At 38.4% G+C, this 22916-nt stretch overlaps 1 protein-coding gene and 1 non-coding gene across 6 annotated transcripts in view; both read left to right on the top strand.

Moving 5' to 3' along the window:
- Nucleotides 1-22916, top strand: part of PCCB (propionyl-CoA carboxylase subunit beta) — an 84914-nt gene that overhangs the window by 58609 nt on the left and 3389 nt on the right. For all 5 annotated transcript variants that reach the window (XM_059920274.1, XM_059920271.1, XM_059920272.1 and 2 more), the window contains exon 10: nt 3924-4047. In XM_059920274.1, the coding sequence (XP_059776257.1) occupies nt 3924-4047 (124 nt within the window). The remainder of the gene's footprint in view (nt 1-3923; nt 4048-22916) is intronic.
- Nucleotides 1729-1801, top strand: TRNAE-UUC (transfer RNA glutamic acid (anticodon UUC)). The gene has a single exon. It is a non-coding gene; the product is annotated as a tRNA-Glu (tRNA).

The raw sequence follows: 22916 nt of genomic DNA, 5'->3' as shown, positions 1-22916 counted from the left end.
CTGCTCTCTCACTGCCGAGGGCCCGGGTTCAATCCCTGGTTGGGGAACTAAGATCCCACAAGCCGTGCAGTGTGGCCCTGCAAAAAAAATAAATAAAAAATGGTGCTAGACAACTGGATAACTGGTTAGGAAAATATAAAATTTTATTTGTAGTTTATACTATATACAAAAATAAACTACAAATAGATCAGAGAACTAAATATAATAAGTGAAATATTTAAAGAAAGCATAGATGAATTTCTCTAACTTTAGGAGAAGGTAAAGGATTTTGAACTGTGATTTAAAATTCAGTTTCAGTTTAAAAATTGATAAATATGACTGTATAAACATTTAAAAATTCCACTCTGCATAGCAAAAAATACATGAAGTTAAAAGACAACCACGGGGACTTCCCTGGTGGCACTGTGGTTACGAATCCACCTGCCATTGCAAGGGACATGGGTTTGAGCCCTGGTCCGGGAAGATCCGACATGCCGCGGAGCAGCTAAGCCCGTGCGTCATGACTACAGAGCCTGCACTCTAGAGCCTGTGAGCCACAACTACTGAGCCTGCGTGCCACAACTGCTGAAGCCCGCGTGCCACAACTACTGAAGCCTGAGCACCTAGAGCCCGTGCTCTGCAACAAAGAGAAGCCACCACAGTGAGAAGCCCATGCACCGCAACAAAGAGTAGCCCCTGCTCGCTGCAACTAGAGAAAGCCCACACACAGCAACGAAGACCCAGCGCAGCCATAAATGAATGAATGAATGAATGAATGACAACCAGGAATTCCCTGGTGGTCCAGTGGTTAGGACTCCATACTTCTACTGCAGGGGGCACAGGTTAAATCCCTGGTTGGGGAACTAAGATCCCATATGCCCCGTGGTGTGGCCTCCCCCCAAAAACAACAACAACAACAACAAAAAAGACAACCAACAAACTGGGAGAAAATATTTGCAACATATATCACAAGTAAAGGGCCAATATCCCTAATATGTAAAGAGCTTTTTAAAAAATTGAAGGAATAAAGACTAAAACTGATAGAAAAGCAGGCAAAAATCATGAATAGATAGCTCACAAAAGAAGATATAAAATGGACCTTAAACATATTGGAAAGATGTTCAGCTTTACTCATAATGCTAGAAATGCAACTTAAAATTATACTGAGTTATTTCTCCTTTGTCAGATTGGCCAGTGATTCAAAACTTGAAAATACTTTCCATGGTAAGTCTATGGGGAAGCAGACACTGTCATGCGTTGCTGGTAAGAGTTATGGTAATATCTGAGAGTTTGCCCCGGCAGTCCCACTTCTAGGAATTTACCCTGAAGATACACTTCCCACTTTACACAATTATAGATGCACAAGGTTCCTAATGTTACCGTGTTATTTATAATTGCAAAGTATTCTAAACAACCTGAATGTAAGTGTCAAAATAATGTACACAACACATAGGAGATTGGTTGAATAAACTTTGGTACGTCCACACAATGGAGTACTATGCAGGAGTGAAAAAGAGTGAGGAAAAGCTCTATGAACTGATATGGAGTGATTTCCAGGATATATTGTTAAGTGAAGAAACTCAGAGTGCAAGAGAGAAACTCAGAGTGTGAGAGAGTATCTATAGTTTGTTACTTTCCATCTAAGGTGGAAGGGGAATTAAAAAGCTATAAATGTATCTACTCATTTTTGCAGTGCACACACAAAGGATAACTCAGAAAGTGATGACATTAATAACAGGATGAGGGAGTTCCCTGGTGGTCCAGTGGTTAGGACTCAGCACTTTCATTGCTGTGGGCCCGGGTTCAATCCCTGGTCAGGGAACTAAGATCCCGAAAGCTGTGCAGCACTGCAAAAAAAAAACCCAAAACAAAAACAGGGTGAGTAGAAGGGATGGGGAGTGACACTATTAACCTATATTAATGTTTACATACTAAAAATAAAATCAAGATGGGGTGGGGGTAAACCTTTGAAATAAAAACAAATGAACCTGACTGTGTTTCAAATGAATAACTTTTGAACACAGTATTTTGACTATATACCTTTAGTCTAATGACAGAAATAGTTATAAAGAAATACTGAATATTAGGTGTTTTTTTTTTTTTTTGCTGTCATATGGGTTAGCAATTCTGAAACCATTTCATTTACATTTGAGGATTGAATAATAAGTACGTTTTGAGGATAATGGGAGTTAGATGTCCACTGTAGGAGAAAGGAGTTATGGTATGGAAAGGGGGATACGAGAATGAACCTTGTAGTTGAATTGGAAGTTGGAATTGGAGTTATCAGTATGAACTCCTGGTTTTCATATTACTTATAGAAATAAGTGTGTGTGTGTGTGTGTGTGTGTGTGTGTGTATGTGTATGTGTATGTAGATCTCCTAGCTCTGTGCTCTGGGCTAACTTCTTAGAAGCAGCCATTTATTCTACCCCCCACCCTTGGGACCTGGTTCCCTTGGAGAAATGGCTGATTCTAGGGCTAGGGGCAGGAAAAAAATACAAGATGAACCTGAAAGTAAGGTAATTCCAGAATGTAAGGTAATGCTCAAAGAATGATGGAGAATCATCAAAAGGGCATAGGATCCACCTTGAATGAGCTCTCACTGTCAAATATGGGACAATTTGAACATAAAATAAATAATGTTGGTGGTAAAGATTATAATCCACATAATAAAACAAAAATCTATACCTTCATACTGTGAATTTCTCATAAGTAAATGGGAAAGGCAAAGACATTTTTGACAGTAGAATACCAAGTAATAAATGGAGAAGGAAAAATGGAGTTAGAAAAATTGGCAATTATCATGGCAGTAATTGGGTTAATAAGCAAGGATCATCCAAGAATGCTAACTAAACCTACTAGGTAAAAGCTTGATGAAGCATAGGATTTTTACATAATTTCAGAATATTTCCCCACAAAATACTTATTAATTACAAGTGGAAAAATAGTAACTTTACAGGGGAGAAACCTGACATATATCACCGCCATTAATGGACAAATTGACATCATGTGCCTTTTGATGTGATGCACTTGAGAGGGTCACTTCTGTGATATCCTGCCAAAAACGCTTTACCTGAAATTAAACATGAACAAACATGAAACCCAAATAACCAAGTAACTGATCTGTAGTCTTCAAAGATGTTATGAACATGAAAGACAAAGATTGAGGGGAAAAAATCAAGGCAGGCTAAAGAGACCACATGACCACTCAGAGTACCAGGTGATCTTGGGTCAGGTTCTAGAACCAGATTTTTGTTGCTATAAGGGATGTTATTGGAATAACTGGCGAAATTTGAATAAGGTTTTATAATAGATAATAATATATTAATGTTAATTTCCTGATTTTGATAATATCACTGAAGTTATATAAGAGAATGTCCTGTTCTTAGGAGATAGACACTTAGATAGGTACTTAGAGGTAAAGAGGTGTCGTGTCTGTGACTTATTCTCAAACAGTTTAGGAAAAAAGTCGTGTGTATGGACATATATATAGTTAGAGAATATATACACAGACACATACTTAAGAGACAGAGAGAAAAGCAGGGTAGGCAGGTTGGGAGAGGGAACTATGAAGCTTACATGGTAAAACGTTAATAAATGGGGAATCTGGGTGAAGGATATTTAAATTTTTTGTATTATTCTGGAAATTTTTATGGAAATTTGAAATGATTTCAAAGTAAGGTAAAAAAAAGTGTATTAAATATGCCAAGTTCAAATAGAACCTTTAAAAAAGACTGTACTGGTTTATCCTCTTCCAGTTGTGTACGAGGTTGTTTTCCCTTCCAGCAGGGAGGAGGTACTGCCTCTGCCTGTTGTCCTGCTTCCTGGTAGAACCTGTGGTAGGGGGCAGCTATCCGGCCTGTAATTCTGTAAATGTCTGTCATTCTATAATGGAGTTGGATCTTGTTTATCATTTTGAACTCAGGAGTAAATTTATCCCTGCAGGTTGTTGATGAGCGAGAATTTTTTGAGATCATGCCCAGTTATGCCAAGAACATCATTGTTGGTTTTGCAAGAATGAATGGGAGGACTGTTGGAATTGTTGGCAACCAACCTAAAGTGGCTTCAGGTAGGAGGGAGACACTCTCATAGACCTTGGGGGGTGGTTGGGAGCCAGGGCTGCCTGGGCCCAAGGTGCCCATCTTCTGCCTTTTCCTCAGACATGGCCTTCTGTGGCCAGAGAAAAACACTCAAATATCAATAGCTGAAGTTGTGAAAGCTCCTTTGTCTCTTAATTTCTCAAAATTAACATAAGCATCTGAAAATGCTTCTTTCATGCTTCTCTAATTTTTTAAGGATTTATAGATAACTTTCCTCCTCGACTTTTAAGGTCTTTACTTTTTCAGAGGCCTGCTTTCTGTCCCCCTAATTACATTATGACTGACCCACTAAACTATGAGCCCTCTGAAGCCAGGGGTGTTAGTGTCTTATTCACAGTTTTCTCTCTAGTGCCTTTGATGGTGCCAGGAGAACAGTTGGTCCATGACAAGTTATATACTCTTTTTTAAAATTTAATTAATTAATTAATTAATTTGGCTATGTTGGGTCTTCGTTGCTGCACACAGGCTTTCTCTAGTTGCAGCGAGCAGGGGCTGCTCTTTGTTGTGGTGCGTGGGCTTCTCATTTTGGTGGCTTCTCTTGTTGTGGAGCACGGGCTCTAGGCATGCAGGCTTCAGTAGTTGTGGCATGCGGGCTCAGTAGTTGTGGCGCACGGGCTTAGCTGCTCCGTGGCATGTGGGATCTTCCCGGACCAGGGCTTGAACCTGTGTCCCCTGCATTGGCAGGCGGATTCTTAACCACTGCGCCACCAGGGAAGTCCCCGATCCATGACAAGTTAACAGCATCTTGCTGTGTCTGTACCCTGCAGCTTTCTGGTGAGATGGTCAGACTTGAGTCACAGCCAGGGTGTGGGGACTCTTCCATGGTTGTGCTCTGGGTGGGGTTGGGGACTCTGGATACTGCTTCCCTCCTTACTATTTTCCTTCTTAGGTTTCCTTTGAATCCCTATGTGGACACATACACCCTCCCTTTTTGACCTAGCCTCATCTTTTATTTCTGCTGTGGCAGTTTCTCCTTGTCTTTAGAAAAAGGTTTGTAAAAATGTTTTTTATTGTGGTAAAATATATATAACATAAAATTTGCCAATTTAACCTTTTTTTTTTGTTACTAAACTATGGTTGATTTGCAATATAGTGTTAGTTTCAGGTGTACAGCAAAGTGATTCAGCCATATGTGTATATATATAAATTCTTCAGATTCTTTTCCATTATAGGTTATTACAAGATATTGAATATAGTTCCCTGTGCTATACAGTAAATCCTTATTGTTTATTTTATATATAGTGGTGTGTATCTGTTATTTCCATACTCCTAATTTATCCCTCACCCCCTCCCCTTTCCTCTTTGGTAACCATAAGTTTGTTTTTTATGTCTGTGAATCTGTTTTTGTTTTGTAAATAAGTTCATTTGTATTATTTTTTAGATTCCACATATAAGTGATAACATATAATATTAGTCTTTCTCCGTCTGACATACTTCACTCAGTATGATAATCTCTAGGTCCACCCATGTTGCTTCAGATGGCAATATTTCATTCTTTTTTATGGGTGAGTAATATTCCATTGTATGTGTATATATATATAATATATATATAATATATATATAATATATATAATATATATATTATATATATATATTATATATATATATATAATATATATATACCATATCTTCTTTATCCATTCATCTGTCGATGGACACTTAGGTTGCTTCCATATCTTGGCTATTGTAAATAGTGCTGTTATGAACATTGGTGTGCATGTATCTTTTCGAATTAGAGTTTTTGTCTTTTCTGTATATATACCCAGGAGTGGGGTTGCTGGATCATATGGTAGCTGTATTTTTAGTTTTCTTAGGAACCTCCATAGTGTTTTCCACAGTGGCTGCACCAACTTGCATTCCCACCAACAGTGCAAGAGGGTTCCCTTTTCTCCACACCCTCTTCAGCATTTATTATTTGTAGACTTTTTGATGATGGCCATTCTGACTGGTGTGAAATGATGCCTCATTGTAGTTTTGATTTGCATTTCTCTAATAATTAGTGATGTTGAGCATCTTTTCATGTGCCTGTTGGCCATCTGTATGTCTTCTTTGGAGAAATGTCTATTTAGGTCTTCTGCCCATTTTTTGATTGGGTTGTTTGTTGTTTTGATATTATTTTAACCATTTTTAAGGGTACAGTGCAGTGGCATCAATTACATTCACAATGTGTGAGCCCATTACCACTAACTTTCCCCCCAAAATTTCAAATCATCCCAAATAGACACTTCATTTCCATCCTACCTCCCACCCTTGGTAATCTTAATCTACTCTCTGTGAATTTACCTATTCTAGATATGCCATATAAGTGGAATCATACAATATTTGTTCCTTTGTGTCTGGCTTGTTTTACTTAGCATAATGTTTTCAAGGTTCATTCATATTGTAGCATGTATCAGAACTTCATTTTAACTTTTCATGTCTATATAATATTCCATTGCATGTGTATAACTGCATTTTGTTTAATCATTTATCTGTTGATGGACACTTGGGTTGTTTCCACCTTTTTGCTATTGTGAATAATGTCACAGTGAACATTGGTGTACAAGTATTTGTTTGAAACCCTGTTTTCAGTTCTTTTGGGTATATACCTAGTTGTGGAATTACTGAGTAATATGGTAATTTTAGGATTACTTTTTTGGGGAAATATCACACTGTTTTCCACAGCGGCTGCACTGTTTTACATTCTCATTAGCAATGGACAGGGTTCCAATTTCTTCATACTCGTCAACACTTGTTATTTTCTGGTATATTTTGATAATAGCCAGTCCTAATGGGTGTGATGTATTATCCCATTGTGGTTTTCATTTATATTTCCCTAATGATTAGGGATGTTGAGCATCTTTTCTTAGGCTTATTGGCTATTTGCATATCTTTGGAGAAATGTCTATTCAAGTCCTTTGCCCATTTTTAATTACTTAGAGTTTTTTTGTTGTTGTTGAGTTACAAGCATTCTTTGTATATTCTGGATATTAAACCCTTATCAGATAAATGATTTGCAAATATTTTCTTCCATTCTGTAGGTTGTCTTTACACTTTCTAGATAACGTCATTTGATATACAAAAGTTATAAAATTTGATGAAGTCTAATTCTCTTTCTCTCTCTCTTTGTTTTTGGTTGCTTGTGCTTTTGGAGTCATATTATAAGAACTTATTTGCAAATCCAATGTCATAGAGCTTTTCCCCTATGTCTTCTTTTAGAATTTTTATGCTTTTACCTTTCACATTTAGGTTTGATCAGTTTTGAGTTATTTTTACATATAGTGTAAGTTAGGGGTTCAGCTTCATTCTTCTTTTTTTTTAATAGATCTTTATTGGAGTATAATTGCTTCACGATATTGTGTTAGTTTCTGTTGTACACCAAAGTGAATCAGCCATATGCATACGTATGTCCCCATATGCCCTACCTCTTGAGCATCCCTCCCACCCTCCCTATCCCACCCCTCTAGGTCATCGCAAAGCACCGAGCTGATCTCCCTGTGCTATGCTGATGCTTCCCACTAGCTAATAATTTTACATTTGGTAGTGTATATATGTTGATGCTACTCTCACTTCACCCCAGCTTCCCCCTCCCACCCTGTGTCTTCAAGTCCATTCTCTATGTCTATATCTTTATTCCTGCCCTGCAATTAGGTTCATCAGTACCATTTTTTTTTAATATTCCATATATATGCATTAGCATTTGTAGTGAGCTTCATTCTTTTGCACGCAGAAATTCAGTTATCCCAGCACCATTTGTTGAGTAGACTATTCTTTCCCTATTGAATGGACTTGGCATTTTTGTTAGACGTCAGTGGGCTGTAGATGTATGAGTTTATTTCTGGGGTCTCAATACTATTCCTTTGGTCTGCAAGTCTATCCATGTTCTGGTATCACACTGTTTTGATTACGGTAGGTTTGTAGTAAGTTTTAATATTGGGAAGTGTGAGTCTTCTCATGTTCTTCCTTTTCAGATTATTTTGGCTTTTTGGGGCCCCTTGCAATTCCATATGAATTTGACTATTGGCCTTTCCATTTCTGCAAAAAGGTTGTTGGAATTTTGGTAGCAATTGCATTGAATCTGCTGATCACTTTATGAAGTATTGACATTTTAACAATGTAAAGTTTTCTAACTCATGAACACAGGATGTCTTTCCATTTATTATTTATTTATTTATTTATTTTAAATTTTTGGCTGTGTTGGGTCTTCATTGCTAGGCTCGGGCTTTCTCTAGTTGTGATGAGCAGGGGCTACTCTTGTTGTGGTGTGTGGTCTTCTTATTGCAGTGGCTTCTCTTGTTGCTGAGCACGGGCTGTAGGTGCACGGGCTTCAGTAGTTGCAGCACATGGGCTCAGTAGTTACGACATGCAGGTCCCAGAGTGTGCAGGCTTCAATAGTTGTGGTGCGTGGGCTCAGTAGTTGTGGCTTGCAGGCTTTAGAGCACAGACTCAGCAGTCGTGGTGCACAGGCTTAGTTGCTCCGTGGCATGTGGAATCTTCCCAGCCCAGGGATCAAACTCACGGCCCCTGCATTGTTAGGCGGATTCTTAACCACTGTGCCAAAAGGGAAGTCCCCTTTCCATTTATTTTGGTCTTCTTTTATTTCTTCAGCAGTGTTTTGTAGTTTTTACTGCACAGGTCTTTAACATCTTGGTTAAATTTACTCTTGTTTTATTCTTTTAGTTGCTATTGTAAATGGAATTCCTTTCTCAATTTCTTTTTTGATTGTTCATTATCGGTATATAGAAAGACAACTATGCAACTGCGTTTTGTTTGCTGATCTTGTAACCTGCAACTTTGCTGAATTTATTAGCTTTAGTAGCTTTCTTGTAGATTCTCTGGAATTTTCTACATATAAGATCATACTTAATGCATATAAAGATAGTTTTACTTCTTCTCCAATTTAGTTGCCTTTTATTATTATTTTTTCTTGTCTAATTGCTCTGGCTGGAACTTCCAGCACAGTGTTGAATAGCAATGGTGCCAGTGGGCATCCTTGTCTTGTTCCTGATCTTAGGGAGAGAACTTTGTGTTTCACTATAGAATATGATGTTAGCTGTGGGTTTTTCATATATGGTCTACATCGTGTTGGGGAAATTTCCTTCTATTTGTAGTTTTCTGAGTGTTTTATCACGAAAGGTGATAGATTTTGCCAAATGGCTTTTCTATGTTGGTTGAGTTGATCATGTAGCTTTTGTCCTTTGTTCTATTAATGTGGTGTATTATACTGATTGATTTTTTTGTATATTGAACCACTTTTGCATTCCTGGGATATATCCCATTTGGTCATAGTGTCTAATCTTTTTTTTTTTTTTAAATAAACTTTATTTTTTAGAGCTTCTTTTAGGTTCACAGTAAAATTGAGTGGAAACAACAGAGCATTCCCATATATACTCTGTTTTCACACATATACAGCCTACCCCACTATCAGTATTCTGAACCAGAGCAGTACGTCTGTCACTATTATGGAATGTACATTGACACATCATTACAAGTCCATGGTTTACTGTAGGGTTGACTCTTGGCGTTGGATATTCTGTAGGTTTGGATAAATGTGTAATGATATGTATCCACCATTTGCAGCATCATATAAAATAGTTTCACTTGCCCTAAAAATCCTCTGTGCTCCACCTGTTCATCACTCCCTTCCCCCTAACCCTGTTAGCCTGATAACCCCTGGCAACCGCTCATCCTTCTACTGTTTCCATAGTTCTCTTTTTCCAAAATGTCATATAGTTGGAATCATACAGTATGTAGCTTTTTCAGATCAGCCTCTTCCAGTTAGTTATATGGAGGAAGCTGGTCTGATAAGGCCACATACTCTATGATTCACGTTTCCTCTGTGTCTTTTCACGGCTTGATAGCTGATTTCTTTTTAGTGTTAATATTACATTGTCTGGATATATCACAGTTCATTTATCCATTCACCTACTGAAAGACGTCCTGGCTACTTTTAAGTTGTGGCAGTTATTAATAAAGCTGCTAAAAACATTCTTGTGCAGGTTTTTATGTGGATGTAAGTTTTCAACTCATTTGGGTAAATACCGAGGAGCATGATTGCTGGCTCAAATGGTAAGAGTATGTCTAGTTTGTAAGAAACTGCCAAACTGTCTTCCAGAGTGGCTGTACTAATTTGCATCCCCACCAGCAGTGAAGGAGAGTTCCTATTGCTCCACATCCTTGTCAGCTTTTGGTGTTCTCAGTGTTCTACATTTTGGCTATTCTGATAAGTGTGTATTTTAATTTGTATTTCCCTGATGACGTATGATGTGGAGCATCTTTTCATATGCTTATTTGCCCTGTCTGTGTTTTCTTTGGTGAGGTATCTGTTCAGGTCTTTGGCCATTTTTTAATTGGGTCATTTTCTTATTGTTGTGTTTGTTTGACCTAAACAAAGAGGTAAACTCAAAAAGATGAGTTTATTCAGGAATAGCAGAGGAACTGTAGTTCAGGACAAGCAAACTGTAGCAAGCTACAGGTGAGTCCATTGAGGGTTTGGGGCAGGTTGTATTTATGGACAGGAAATGTAAAGAGTTGGGGGGGAGTCCAGTTAGAGTCAGTTAAAATAAACGACAAATGGAGACCAGCCTTGAAAACTTCCTGAGCAGATAAAATCAGTCCAGTCACAGAAACAAAACTCAATTCAGCCCGCTTTTTGAGTCCATCCTGACCTGGGTCATCTCCCATTCATGAAACTTCCCAAGGTTGATATGAGATAACCCCTGATCAACCCCCTGTCATCTGAGAAAATTTTGGCACTATCAGTGTTCTGTAAATCAGGCCTTTAAAGGAAATCAGTTTCTTAGTCCTTAAGTTTTGTCTTCCTGAGGGCCCATGTGTGAGATTTTCCAATTACATCCTCCAGTTCTATTTTAGATTGAAATTCTTTCACAAGTTTTGAGAGTTCTTTGTATATGTTAGATAGCAGTCCTTTATCAGATTGTGTGTTTTGCAGATATTTTCTCCCAGTTGGTGGTTGTCTTCTCATTCTCTAGATAGTGTCTTTCACAGAGGAGTTTTTAATTTTAGTGAAGTCCAGCTTACCAATTATTTCTTTCATAGATCATGCCTTTGAAAGTAGTGTATCTAAAAAGTTACTGCCATATCCAAGGTCACCTAGGTATTCTCCCGTGTTATCTTCTATGAGTTTTATAGTTTTGTGTTTTACATTTAGGTCTGTGGATCCATTTTGAGTTAATTTTTGTTAAAGGTATAAGGTTTGTCTACATCAGTTTTTTTGGATGTGGATGTCCAGTAGTTCCAGCATCATTTGTTAAAAGACTGTTTTTCTTCCATTGTATTACTTTTGGTCCTTTGTCAAAGATCAGTTGATTATATTTATGTAGGTCTATTTCTGGGCTCTTTATTCTGTTCCATTGATTTATTTCACCAATACCATACTTCTTGATGATATTGAGTCTTTCTATCCATGAATATGGAATATCTCTCTACTTATTTAGCTTTTTCATTTTGTTCATCAGAGTTTTGTAATTTTCCTCATATAGATCTTGTTTTGTTAGATTTATGCCTATGTATTTTTTGGGGGGGGTGGGGGTGTGCTAATGTAAACAGTATTCTGTTGTTAGTTTCAAATTCATTGCTGGTATACAGGAAAGCGATTGACTTTAATAAATTCACTTTGTGTTCTGCAGCTTTGCTATAATTATTAGTTTCAGCAGTACTTTTGTTCTTTAGGATTTTCTACATAGATGGTCATGTCATCTGTAAACAAAGAAAGTTTGATTTCTTCCTTCCCAATCTGTATGCCTTTTATATATTTCCTTTCCTTGTTTCATTGTATTAGCTAGGACTTCCAGCATAGTTTTGAAAAGGAGTGGTGAGAGGGCACTTTTCTTGCATTATACCTGATCTTAGTGGGAAAGCTTCTAGTTTTTCACCATTACGTATGATGTTAGCTATATGTTTTTGTAGATGTTCTTTATGAAGCTGAGAAAGTTCCCCTGTATTTCTAGTTTGCTGAGAGTTTTTATCATGAGTAGGTGTTGGATTTTGTGAATGCTTTTCTGCATCTATTGATACGTTCATGTGATTTTTCTTCTTTAGCCTGTTGATGTAATGGAGTACCTGAATTGTTTTTCATATGTTGAATCAGCCTTGCATACCTGGGATAAATCCCACTTGGAAGTGGTGTATAATTATTTTTGTATGTTACTGGGTTTGATTTGTTAAATGTTTTGTTGAGGATTATTGCATCTATGTTTGTGAGAGACACTGGTCTATAGATTTCTTGTGATGTTTTTGCCTGGTTTGGGTATTAGGGTGATGATGGCCTCATAGAATGAGTTAGGAAGTATTCCCTCTGATTCTATATTCTAGAAGAGATTGTAGAGAATTGGTGTAATTTCATTTTTAAAGGTTTTGTAGAATTCACCAGTGAACCTTTGTGGGCTTCATTTTTCTTTGTTTGGTTTGGTTTTTTTTGGCCATGCCACGCAGCTTGCAGGATCTTAGTTTCCCAACCAGGGATTGAACCCAGGCCCTGTCAGTGACAGCGTGGAGTCCTAACCACTGGACCACCAGGGAATTCCCTGCATTTGTTTTTTAAATCATGTAAGAAATAAAAAGTGGTGTTACAAACCAAAAATACAATAATACTGGCTTTTTTATATTTCCCCATGTAGTTACCTGTACTGGAAATCTTTACTTCTTCATACAGTTCTGTGATACCATCTACTACCCTTTTATTTCAACATGATGGGCTCCCTTTACCATTTCTTGTAGGGCAGGCCTAGTGGTAACGAACTCCTCAGCTTTTGTTTATCTAGGAATGTCTTTATTTGTCCCTCATTTTTGAAGGACAGTTTGCCAAGTATAGAGTTGTTGGTTGTGTTTTATTCTTTCAGCATCTTGTTTTTTAATTTTTTAATTGAAGTATAGTTGCTGTATAATATTATATATTACAGGTGTACAATATAATGATTCAGAATTTTTAAAGGTTATACTCTATTTATAGTTATTATAAAATATTGGCTATATTCCCCATGTTATACATATATCTTTGTATCTTATTTTGTGCCTAGTAGTTTGTGTCCTTTACTCCCCTACCCCTATATTGCCCCTCCCCCCCTTATTGCTCCTCACCAGTAACCTGTAGTTTGTTCTCTATATCTGTGAGTCCACTTCTTTTTTGTTATATACACTAGTTTGTTGTATTTTTAAAATTCCATATATAAGTAATACCATACAGTATTTGTCTTTCTCTAACTTACAGTAAGTCCCCTACATACGAATCTTCAAGTTGTGAACTTTCAAAGATGCGAACGTGTGTTCGCCTGTCTAATCACGTAAGTTAGTTCACGTGCCTGGCGTACATTGTCACGTGCGTGCATCCTCTACAAGTGGTTGTGCTTTTGTGTACTTTACTGTACAGTACGGTATAGAGTACAGTAGTACAGTATCTTTATTTCAAGCCCAGGATGTCCGGAAGTAAGCGTAAAAGCAGCGGTGATGTAGTGGGTACTGCTAAGAAGTGCCAAGCGATAACAGTGGAAAGAAAAATGAAAATAATTGAGAGAGTGGAGCAAGGCAAAAAGATGGTAGACATCACTCATTCTTATAACATGAATTGTTCAACCATCAGCACAATTCTAAATAACAAGGACAAGATCATGGAACATGAAGTCTGCTGTGCTGATGATGTCAACAATACTATCGAAGAAGCGTGGAAAAGTGATGGAGGAGATGAGTAACTTCTCAGTGTGTGGATGCAGGATCAGCACCAGTGTCGAGTCCTGTTCAGCTTAATGCTGATTCAAGAGAAAGCTAAAAGCCGTTATGAAAACTTGAAGAAGAAACACGGCGAATAATCAGAGGGTGCATCTTTTAATGCCAGCCATGGCTGGTTTCATTGCTTCAAGACTAGAGCCAACCTTCACAATATGGTAGCTGCCCAGGAATTTCCTGAAATGCTTTGAGAAATTCTTGATGAAGGCGTGTATTCACCCAAGCAGGTTTTTAATGTGGATGAGACAGGACTGTACTGGAAGAGGAGGCCAGACCAAAGTTACATCAGTAAGTAGGAAAAGTTGATGCCAGCCTATAAAGCAGCAAAGGATAAGCTAACTCTGTTGTTTGCTGGCAATGCTTCCAGTGATATAAAGCTGAAGCCTCTCTTAGTTTATCATTCAGAGAACCCAAGAGCCCTTAAAAACATAGCCAAGGGCTCTCTTCCTATTGTATGGAAGAGTAACCCCAAAGCCTGGTTACACAGGCCATTTTCCAGGACTGGTTTTTCCACCACTTTATCCCAGATGTGGAGAAATATTGCTTGGAGAAGGATGTCCCATTCAACATTCTTTTGCTGCTCGACAATGCCCTGGGCCATCCCCCATTCATGGACAACTTTCATTCCAATGTCCTGTAGTGCATCTGCCACCGAATACTACGTCGCTCATCCAACCTATGGACCAGGGGTTATAGCGACTTTCAAGAAATATTATTTATGTCACACTTTTCATCAGGCAGTAAAAGCGAGTGATGAATCAGGAACAAACTTGCGACAATTTTGGAAGGACTGTAACATCTACAAGGCCATAAAAAACATTGACTTTGCGTGGCATGAGGTTACGGCATCACCGTGAATGGGGTTTGGAAGAACGTTTGCCTGCAGTTTGTTCACAATTTTCATGGATTTGAGAAGGTGGATGAGGAGTCCAAAGAGGTCTTCAGCAACTTAGTGATCCTCAGCGAGAAGCTGGAGCTAGATCTGCAAGAGGACGACTTCATTGAACTCCTTGCTGTGCAACGCGGGAGCTTACTAATGAAGACCTGATGGAATTGGAGGCCCAGAGAAAGGATGAAGAGAGACAAGAAGAAGAACAAGTAACTGAAGAACCTAAGAGATTCACGATGCAGGAAATAGCAAGGGAATATTCTTTATTTGAGAAGGCACTGTTAGTTTTTGAGGCACAGGACCCGAACGTAGAATGGTACACAAAGGTTGCAGCAGCCGTGAAGAATGCAATCCAGTGCTACTGTGTCATCTATCATGAGAAAAAAAGAGCTACTACCCAGACATCACTGGATCGTTGTTTCAAAAGGGTAGATAGAATTGAATCCAGCAAGGAACTAGAATCTGTGCCATCAACGTCAGACGTGAGTGAAATTGCAGCTTGCCCTCCATCTCCTATTGCTGACGATCCTTCAGCTCTACCATCTCCCACCTCCTCTCCCTCCTCCAGTCAGTAACTCTTCTTGCATGTTCACTCGATGCCAGCCCCGTATGCCAGCTGTTGTACTGTACTACTGTGCTTTTCAAGGTACTGTACCGTAAGATTAAAGATGTTTTCTTTAGTTTTTGTGTTTGTTTTTTATGTATTATTTGTGTGAAAAGTATTATAAACCTATTACCACAATTACTATATAGCTGATAGTGTTAGTTGGGTACCTAGGCTAACTTTTCTGGACTTACGAAGAAATTGGACTTATGACCGCGCTTGAACGGAACTTGTTTGTATGTAGGGGACTTACTGTATTTCAATTAGCATAATGCCTTCCAAGTCCATCCATATTGCTGCAAATGGCAAAATTTTGTTCTTTTTATGTCTGAGTAGTATTCCATTGTATATATACACCACATCTTCTGTATCCATTCATCTGTTGATGGACACTTAGGTTGCTTACATATCTTGGCAATTATAAATAATGCTGCTATGAACATTGGGGTGCATGTATTTTTTCAAATTAGTGTTTTTGGGTTTTTTGGATATATTCCTAGGAGTGGAATTACTGTGGCAGAAGAACTGAATAGACATTTTTCCAAAGAGGAAATGCATATAACCAATAGGCATATGAAAAGATGTTCAACCTTGCTAATCATCAGGGAAATGCAAATCAAAACCACAATGAGATATCACGTCACACCTGTCAGAATGGCTATCATCAAAAAGAACACAAATAACAAATGTTGACAAGGATGTGGAGAAAAGGGAACCCTGTACACTGCTGGTGGGAATGTAGATTGGTGCAGCCACTATGCAAAACGGTATGGAGGTTTCTCAAAAAACTAAAAATAGAACTACCATAAAAAATAGAACTTTCAGCACTTTAAATATGTGTCCCATTTGGTAAGCTTATTGAAGATTCTTTGTGTATGATGAGTCACTTCTCTCTTGCTACTTTCAAGATTCTGTCTTTGTCTTTTAATAATTTGACTATAGTGTGTCTCAGTATGGGTGTGTATGAGTTTATCCTACTTAGAGTTTCTTGAATTTGTAGCTTCATGTCTTGTGCCAAAATTGAGAAGTTTTTGGACATTATTTCTTCAAATAATCTCTCTGCCCCTTTCTCTCTCTCTCTTCCTTCTGGTACTGCCATGTGGTATATGTCAGTTCACTTGATGATATTCCATAGGTCCCTTAGTCTATGTTCACTTCATTTTTTCTTTTCTTTCTGCTCCTCAGACTGGATTATTTAAGTTTTCTTATCTTCAAGTTTTCTTACCCTTCTTGTCTACTCAGGTCTGTTGTTGAACCCCTGTAGTGAACTTTTCATTTCAGTTATTGTACTTTTCAGCCATAGAATTTCTGTTTGGTTTCTTTTTATAATTTCTCTTTATTGATATTCTCATTTTGTTCATACTTTTTTTTTTCATGATTTTTTTAGTTCTTCGTGTTTTCCTTTACCTCCTTGAGCATATTTAAGACAGTTGTTTTAAAATCTTTGTTTAGTAAGTTCATTGTCTGGGCTTCTGCGGGATGGATTCTTTTAATTTATTTTGCTCATTTGAATGGCTGTACTTTCCTGTTTCTTTGTATGCTTTGTTATTTTTTGTTGGAAACTGAACATTTGAATATTATAATGCGGTAACTCTGGAAATCATATTCTCCCCTTTTTCCAGAGTTTGTTGTTTTTTTGATTGTTGAATGCTGTAGTAGTCCATTTGTCTAGTGACTTTTCCCAACTATTTTTGCAGAGGCTATATTCCTTGTTGTTTTCCTTAGCTTGTGTCCAGCTATTGTTTTAACAGAGATTACCTTGAACACCAGGTGCCAAAACAGACAAATAAGAAAACATCTCTCCTAGTCTTTGCAAATTGGCTCTGTACTGAGGCTGTTCTTCAACATGTAGCCAGACTTAAACTGAGTTTAGGTATCAGCCCAAGGTTAAAGCTTAAGGTCTTCTCAAGTCTTTTGTAATGTTATGTTTTCATTTTAATTCATCTCAAGGTATTTTCTTTTTTAAAAATTTTTTATTGAAGTATAGTTGATTTACAATGTTGTATTAATTTCTGCTGTACAGCAAAGTGACTCAGTTATACACTTATATATTCTTTTTCATATTCTTTTCCATTCTGGTTTATCTAAGGATATTGAATATATTGTTAGTTCCCTGTGCTATACAGCAGGACCTTGTTGTTTATCCATTCTATATATAATAGTTTGCAAATCCCAAACTCCCAATCCTCCCCCACCCCCCCTTGGCAACCACAAGTGTGTTTTCTTGTCTATGAGTCTGTTTCTGTTTTGTAGACAAGTTCATTTGTGTCATATTTTAGATTCCACATATAAGTGATATCATATGGTATTTGTCTTTCTCTGCCTGACTTAATTCACTTAGTATGATCATCTCTAGGTCCATCCATGTTGCTGCAAATGGCATTATTTCATTCTTTTTAGTGACTGAATAATATTCCATTATATATATACCACATCATCTTTATCCATTCATCTGTCACTGGACATTTAGGTTGTTTCCATGTCTTGGCTATTGTAAATAGTGCTTCTGTGAACATAGGGGTGCATGCATCTTTTTGAATTATAATTTTGTCTGGGTGTATGCCCAGGAGTGGGATTGCTGGATCATATGGCAACCACCTGTGTAGGAGGATTCCCTTTTCTCCAAACCCTCTCCAGCATTTATTACTTGTAGACTTTTTAATGATGGCCATTCTGACTGGTGTGAGGTGGTACCTCATTATAGTTTTGATTTGCATTTCTCTAATAATTAGCAATGATGAGCATCTATTCATGTGTCTATAGGCCATCTGTATGTCTTCTTTGGAGAAATGTCTATTTAGGTCTTCTGCCCATTTTTTGATTGGGTTTTTGTGTTGTTGTTATTGAATTGTAGCTCTTTGTATATTTTGGAAATTAAGCCCTTGTTGGTTGCATCATTCGCAAATATTTTCTTCCAGTCTGTAGGTTGTCTTTTCATTTTGTTTATGGTTTCCTTTGCTGTGTGAAAGCTTATAAGCTTGATTAGGTCCCATTTGTTTATTTTTGGTTTTATTTCTGTTGCCCTGGGAGACTGACCTAAGAAAACATTGGTACAATTTACGTCAGAGAATGTTTTGCCTATGTTCTCTTCTAGGACATTTATGGTGTCTTGTCGTGTATTGAAGTCTTTAAGCCATTTTGAGTTTATTTTTGTGTATGGTGTGAGGGTGTGTTCTAACTTCATTGATTTATATGTGGCTGTACAACTTTCTTAACGCTACTTGCTGAAGAGACTGTCTTTTCCCATTGTATATTCTTGCCTTCTTTGTCGAAGATTAATTGTCCCTAGGTATGTGGGTTTATTTCTGGGCTCTCTATTCCATTCCACTGATCCGTTCAAGGTATTTTCTAATTTCCCTTCTCAGGTCTTTTCTGAGCATGCATCTGGCTCTAGGCATATCTGCGTCTTTCTGAAGTCCCTTGTATACACAGGTGCTCTTGAATGACCTAATTTCCCCCCCAAACCCCCTCTCTCCCTGTTTTTTTCCTCCCAGGCCTTAGGGAATCTCAACTGTAATCTTTCACCCCAGATGTCTATAGGTGGTTCTTTTGTCTTACAGTGAGCAATGCCTGCCACTTTTCTGGCCTGGGTGAGTTCTGAGTTAGGTGAAGTGATGAAAGGCTTACGTCCATCTTTCAGGTAGCCCCCAGACAAGTTAGAACAGACCTACATGGTGATTTGTGCCTCAGGTCTTCTTTGCTTCTTCTAGAACCAGGGAAGTGTGGGGCAAGTGTAATTCAAAACGCCACAGAGCTTCCCTACAGTTTCTAAGTTGCCTTTTTCCTGATTCAGCTTTTTACTTAGTTGTAAACTTTTTCCTTTTCCAGAGTTTTGACAAAGTTGGTTCTGACAGTTTCTGCCTGTGTTTTGATGTTTCTGTTTGCAGACAGGAGCTTGGAGCTGCCTATTCCACCATTTTGTTGTCTAGGAATAGTGTTTAAAGTTAGGAATTTACACATACTGAAAATGCATTTTGTTCCTACAGTAAGTTCTCGGCTGTTCACGTATCTCTTTAGTTCCTCCTCTTCGCTGTGTCTGTCCCTGGTGTGGACTTCACATGATTTTCTGTGTCTGCTCAAAGATACTTCTTGTCCCGTGACTATGTCTGCAGGTTCTGGCACCCTCCAGTACAGGTGCACTTTCACAAGCTCACTTTTTAAGAAACTGCTTGGCTCATTGTGGAAACTTTATCTACAAATACTTAGAATGTCTATCCTAGGGGCCTGCCCTAGCCCTGGCTGGAGTCTGAATACTTGGTTCCATTGTGGTTCCTCAGCTTCCCTCCTTCTTGACTCAGTAATTCTTTGTGATGTTTATGGGGTGTCAAAATAAGCAGCTTTAGAGGCTCACAGAGGAGGCCTCTTTTCTGGTTCTCATTTCTTTTTCTTTTTTCTTTTTTTTCTTTGTTTTCTTTTTTTCTTTTTTATTTATTTTTTTATTTTTTTATAAGTGTGATAGATTCTGACTCTTTTATTTATTTATTTATTTATTTAATTTTGGCTGTGTTGGGTCTTCATTTCTGTGCAAGGGCTTTCTCCAGTTGCGGCGAGCGGGGGCCACTCTTCATCGCGGTGCGCGGGCCTCTCACTATCGCGGCCTCTCTTGTTGCGGAGCACAGGCTCCAGACGCGCAGGCTCAGTAGTTGTGGCTCACGGGCATAGCCACTCCGTGGCATGTGGGATCTTCCCGGACCGGGGCATGAACCCGTGTCCCCTGCATTGGCAGGCGGATTCCTAACCACTGCGCCACCAGGGAAGCCCCCTTTTTCTTTTTTATTGAAGTATAGTTGATTTACAGTGTTGTGTTAATTTCTGCTCTACAGCAAAGTGACTTAGTTCTACATATATATATTCTTTTCCATTATGGTTTATCACTGGATACTGAATACAGTTCCTTGTGCTATACCCTAGGACCTTGTTGTTTATCCAACCTATATATACTAGTTTGCATCTGCTAATCCCAAACTCCCGATCCTTCCCTCCCCAAATCCTCCTCCCCCTTGACACTGGTTCTCATTTCTTCCTTGTAGGAATTAGCCAGGGCTCATTGGGCTCTCTGGGTGCCAGGTGCTCTGTCAGGCCTGGACTATGGCCTAAGATGATGAGGCCATCATCTTAGTGGACCTGGGGCCCACTCTTGGCAGCTCAGGGCCACAGGTTTTCCATTTCTGACTGTGTTCATTTCCCCAACGATTTTATCTTGTTTTGGTTGTCATTGCTTGTATTTTTCTTCATTTTGATTTTTATTCTGGCCTCTTTGTACTTCTTGTGGTTTCTTAATTTAGAATTGTCTTCATCCCAGGACTCATCACTCACATTCTTTATTTCAAGTCATTAACATAGATTTTTCTTTTATTGAATTACAATTTAGGCACAGTAAATTACATGTTCATTGGGATGGGTTTTGGCAGTTTATACAACCTTGTGTTCACCATTCAAAACAAGATATGGAACATTTCTATCATCTCAGAAAATGCATTAGGCAAGAGGGAAGTTTTGCCTATTGCTATTATTTTTTGAGTTGTCTTTTTATTGTTGATTTGTAGGGTTCTTTATATATTCTGGATATGAATCCTTTGTCAGATATGTGTATTTTAAATATTTTTTTCGTGGTCTGTGACTTATTTATTCATTTAATTAATGGTGTCTTTTGATTCACATTATTTAAAAAACTTGGTAAAGTCCCATTTATCAGTGTTTTTACTTCTGATTAGAACTTTTTGTGTCCTTTCCAGGAAATCTTTGCCTACTACAAGGTTTCAAAGATAGTCGACATCATCTTTTAGGAGCTTTGTAGTTGTGGATTATGTTAAGGTCTACAATCCATTTTGGGCTAATTTTTGTGTGTCGAGTATAGAGTGGAACAGGAGTCTACTTCCTTTTTTTTCCATACAGATATTTAATTGTTCCATCACCATTAGTTAACAAGACTTACTTTCCACACTGAATTGTTTTGGTGCCTGGTCTAAAATCAGTTGTGTGGGCCTGTTTCTTCACAATCTATCCTGTTTCATTGCTGTTTTTGCCTACCTCTATGCCTCTGCCATACTGTCTTGATTACTGTAGCTTTGTAGTTCTTGGTGGTTCTCACCAGGGACAATTTCAATATCCTGGGAACATGTGGCAGTGTTGGAAACACTTTTGGTTGTCACAGTGGGGATGAGGGGTGGAGGGGTGTGCTACTGGCATCTAGTGGGTGCAGGCCAGAGATGCTGCTCTACATCCTACGTGCAGAAGTCAAACACCCACAGCAAAGAATTATCCTGTCCAAATTGTTGATAATACCAAGACTGAGAAACCCTGCTTTTGTGAGTCTTCAAGTCAGTTAGTGTAAGTCTTCCTATACTGATATTTTAAAAAAGAAAATACCGTTTTGACCATTCTTTCTCCTTTGTATTAACCATGTGAATCTTAGAATCCACTTATCAAGTTCTACAAAAGAAATTCCTATGATTTTGATAGGAATTGCTTGAAAAATACAGATTTCTCCACTATACTTGCTATTAAACTTTAAATCTAAAATAATTAAAATAGTATAAGTAATTAAAATTAAATACAATTAGGAACTTAGTCTCTCACTTTTACAATTGGGAACTTGGTCTCTCACTTTTTTAGTCCTGTTTCAAGTATTCGGTAGCCACATGTGGCTAGTGGCTACTATGTCGACAAATAGCAAAGCCAGAGAACATTTTCATCATCATAGAAAGCTCTTTTGGGCAGCACTGGTATAGATCAGTTTGGGGATTTATTCTTCTAATCCATGAGTATATAAGTTTTTTTGTAGATATTCTTTATCAGACAATGGAAGTTCAATTGTACTCCTAGTTTACTGCTAGTTTTTAATTATGAATGTTGAATTTTCTCAGATGTTTATATCTATTGAAGTGACCATATGGTTGTTCTCCTTTAATAATTTCATTGCTTTTCACACATTAAATCAAGTCCGAATTCCTGGGTATAACTGCACTTGGTCATGATGCATCAGTGTTTTTATCTAATGCTGGATTTGATTTGGTAATATCTTAGGACTGTTTGTATCTATGTTCTTGAGGGATTTTGGTCTGCATTTTCTTGTAATGTCCTTTTCTTGTTTTGGTATCGGGGTAATGCTGGCTTTATAAAATACTTTGCAAAGTGTGGTAAGAGAGGGTTTACTAGTAACTGAGCTCTCATTCTGTGCCCTTTCACAGATCCCATCTCCTTTAATCCTTACAGCTGTGCTAGGAGAGGGTTTACTAGTAACAGCTCTCATTCTGTGCCCTTTCACAGATCCCGTCTCCTGGAATCCTTACAGCTGTGGTAGGAGAGGGGTAACACCCCTGCCTTTCAGGTGGTGAATCTCAGGCTCAGAAAGTGAAGTAATTAACCTGACACATGGCTATAGCTGGTGAAGCCAGAATCCGATTCCAGGGTACAGGGACTCTCTAAGACCAGCCCCTGAATGTCACCTCCCACGACTGGCTGCAGGGGCGAGGCAGGCTGTGCATCAGGTGGCAGCAAGCAGCCCTTCAGTTTACGAGGCCGAGACTGGCTGCCTGCCCTGCGCTTTGCTGCCAGACCCTCAGGGGCGGCGCCACTCCTTGGCCCTCTGGCAAGTGCCAGGTGGGTTCTCCTGTCTTCCCAGT

This window comes from Balaenoptera ricei, chromosome 4 (assembly GCF_028023285.1).
Source record: "Balaenoptera ricei isolate mBalRic1 chromosome 4, mBalRic1.hap2, whole genome shotgun sequence".
Lineage (NCBI taxonomy): Eukaryota > Metazoa > Chordata > Mammalia > Artiodactyla > Balaenopteridae > Balaenoptera > Balaenoptera ricei.
Note: the sequence above shows the minus strand (reverse complement) of the source record. Positions and strands in the feature narration are given on the sequence as shown.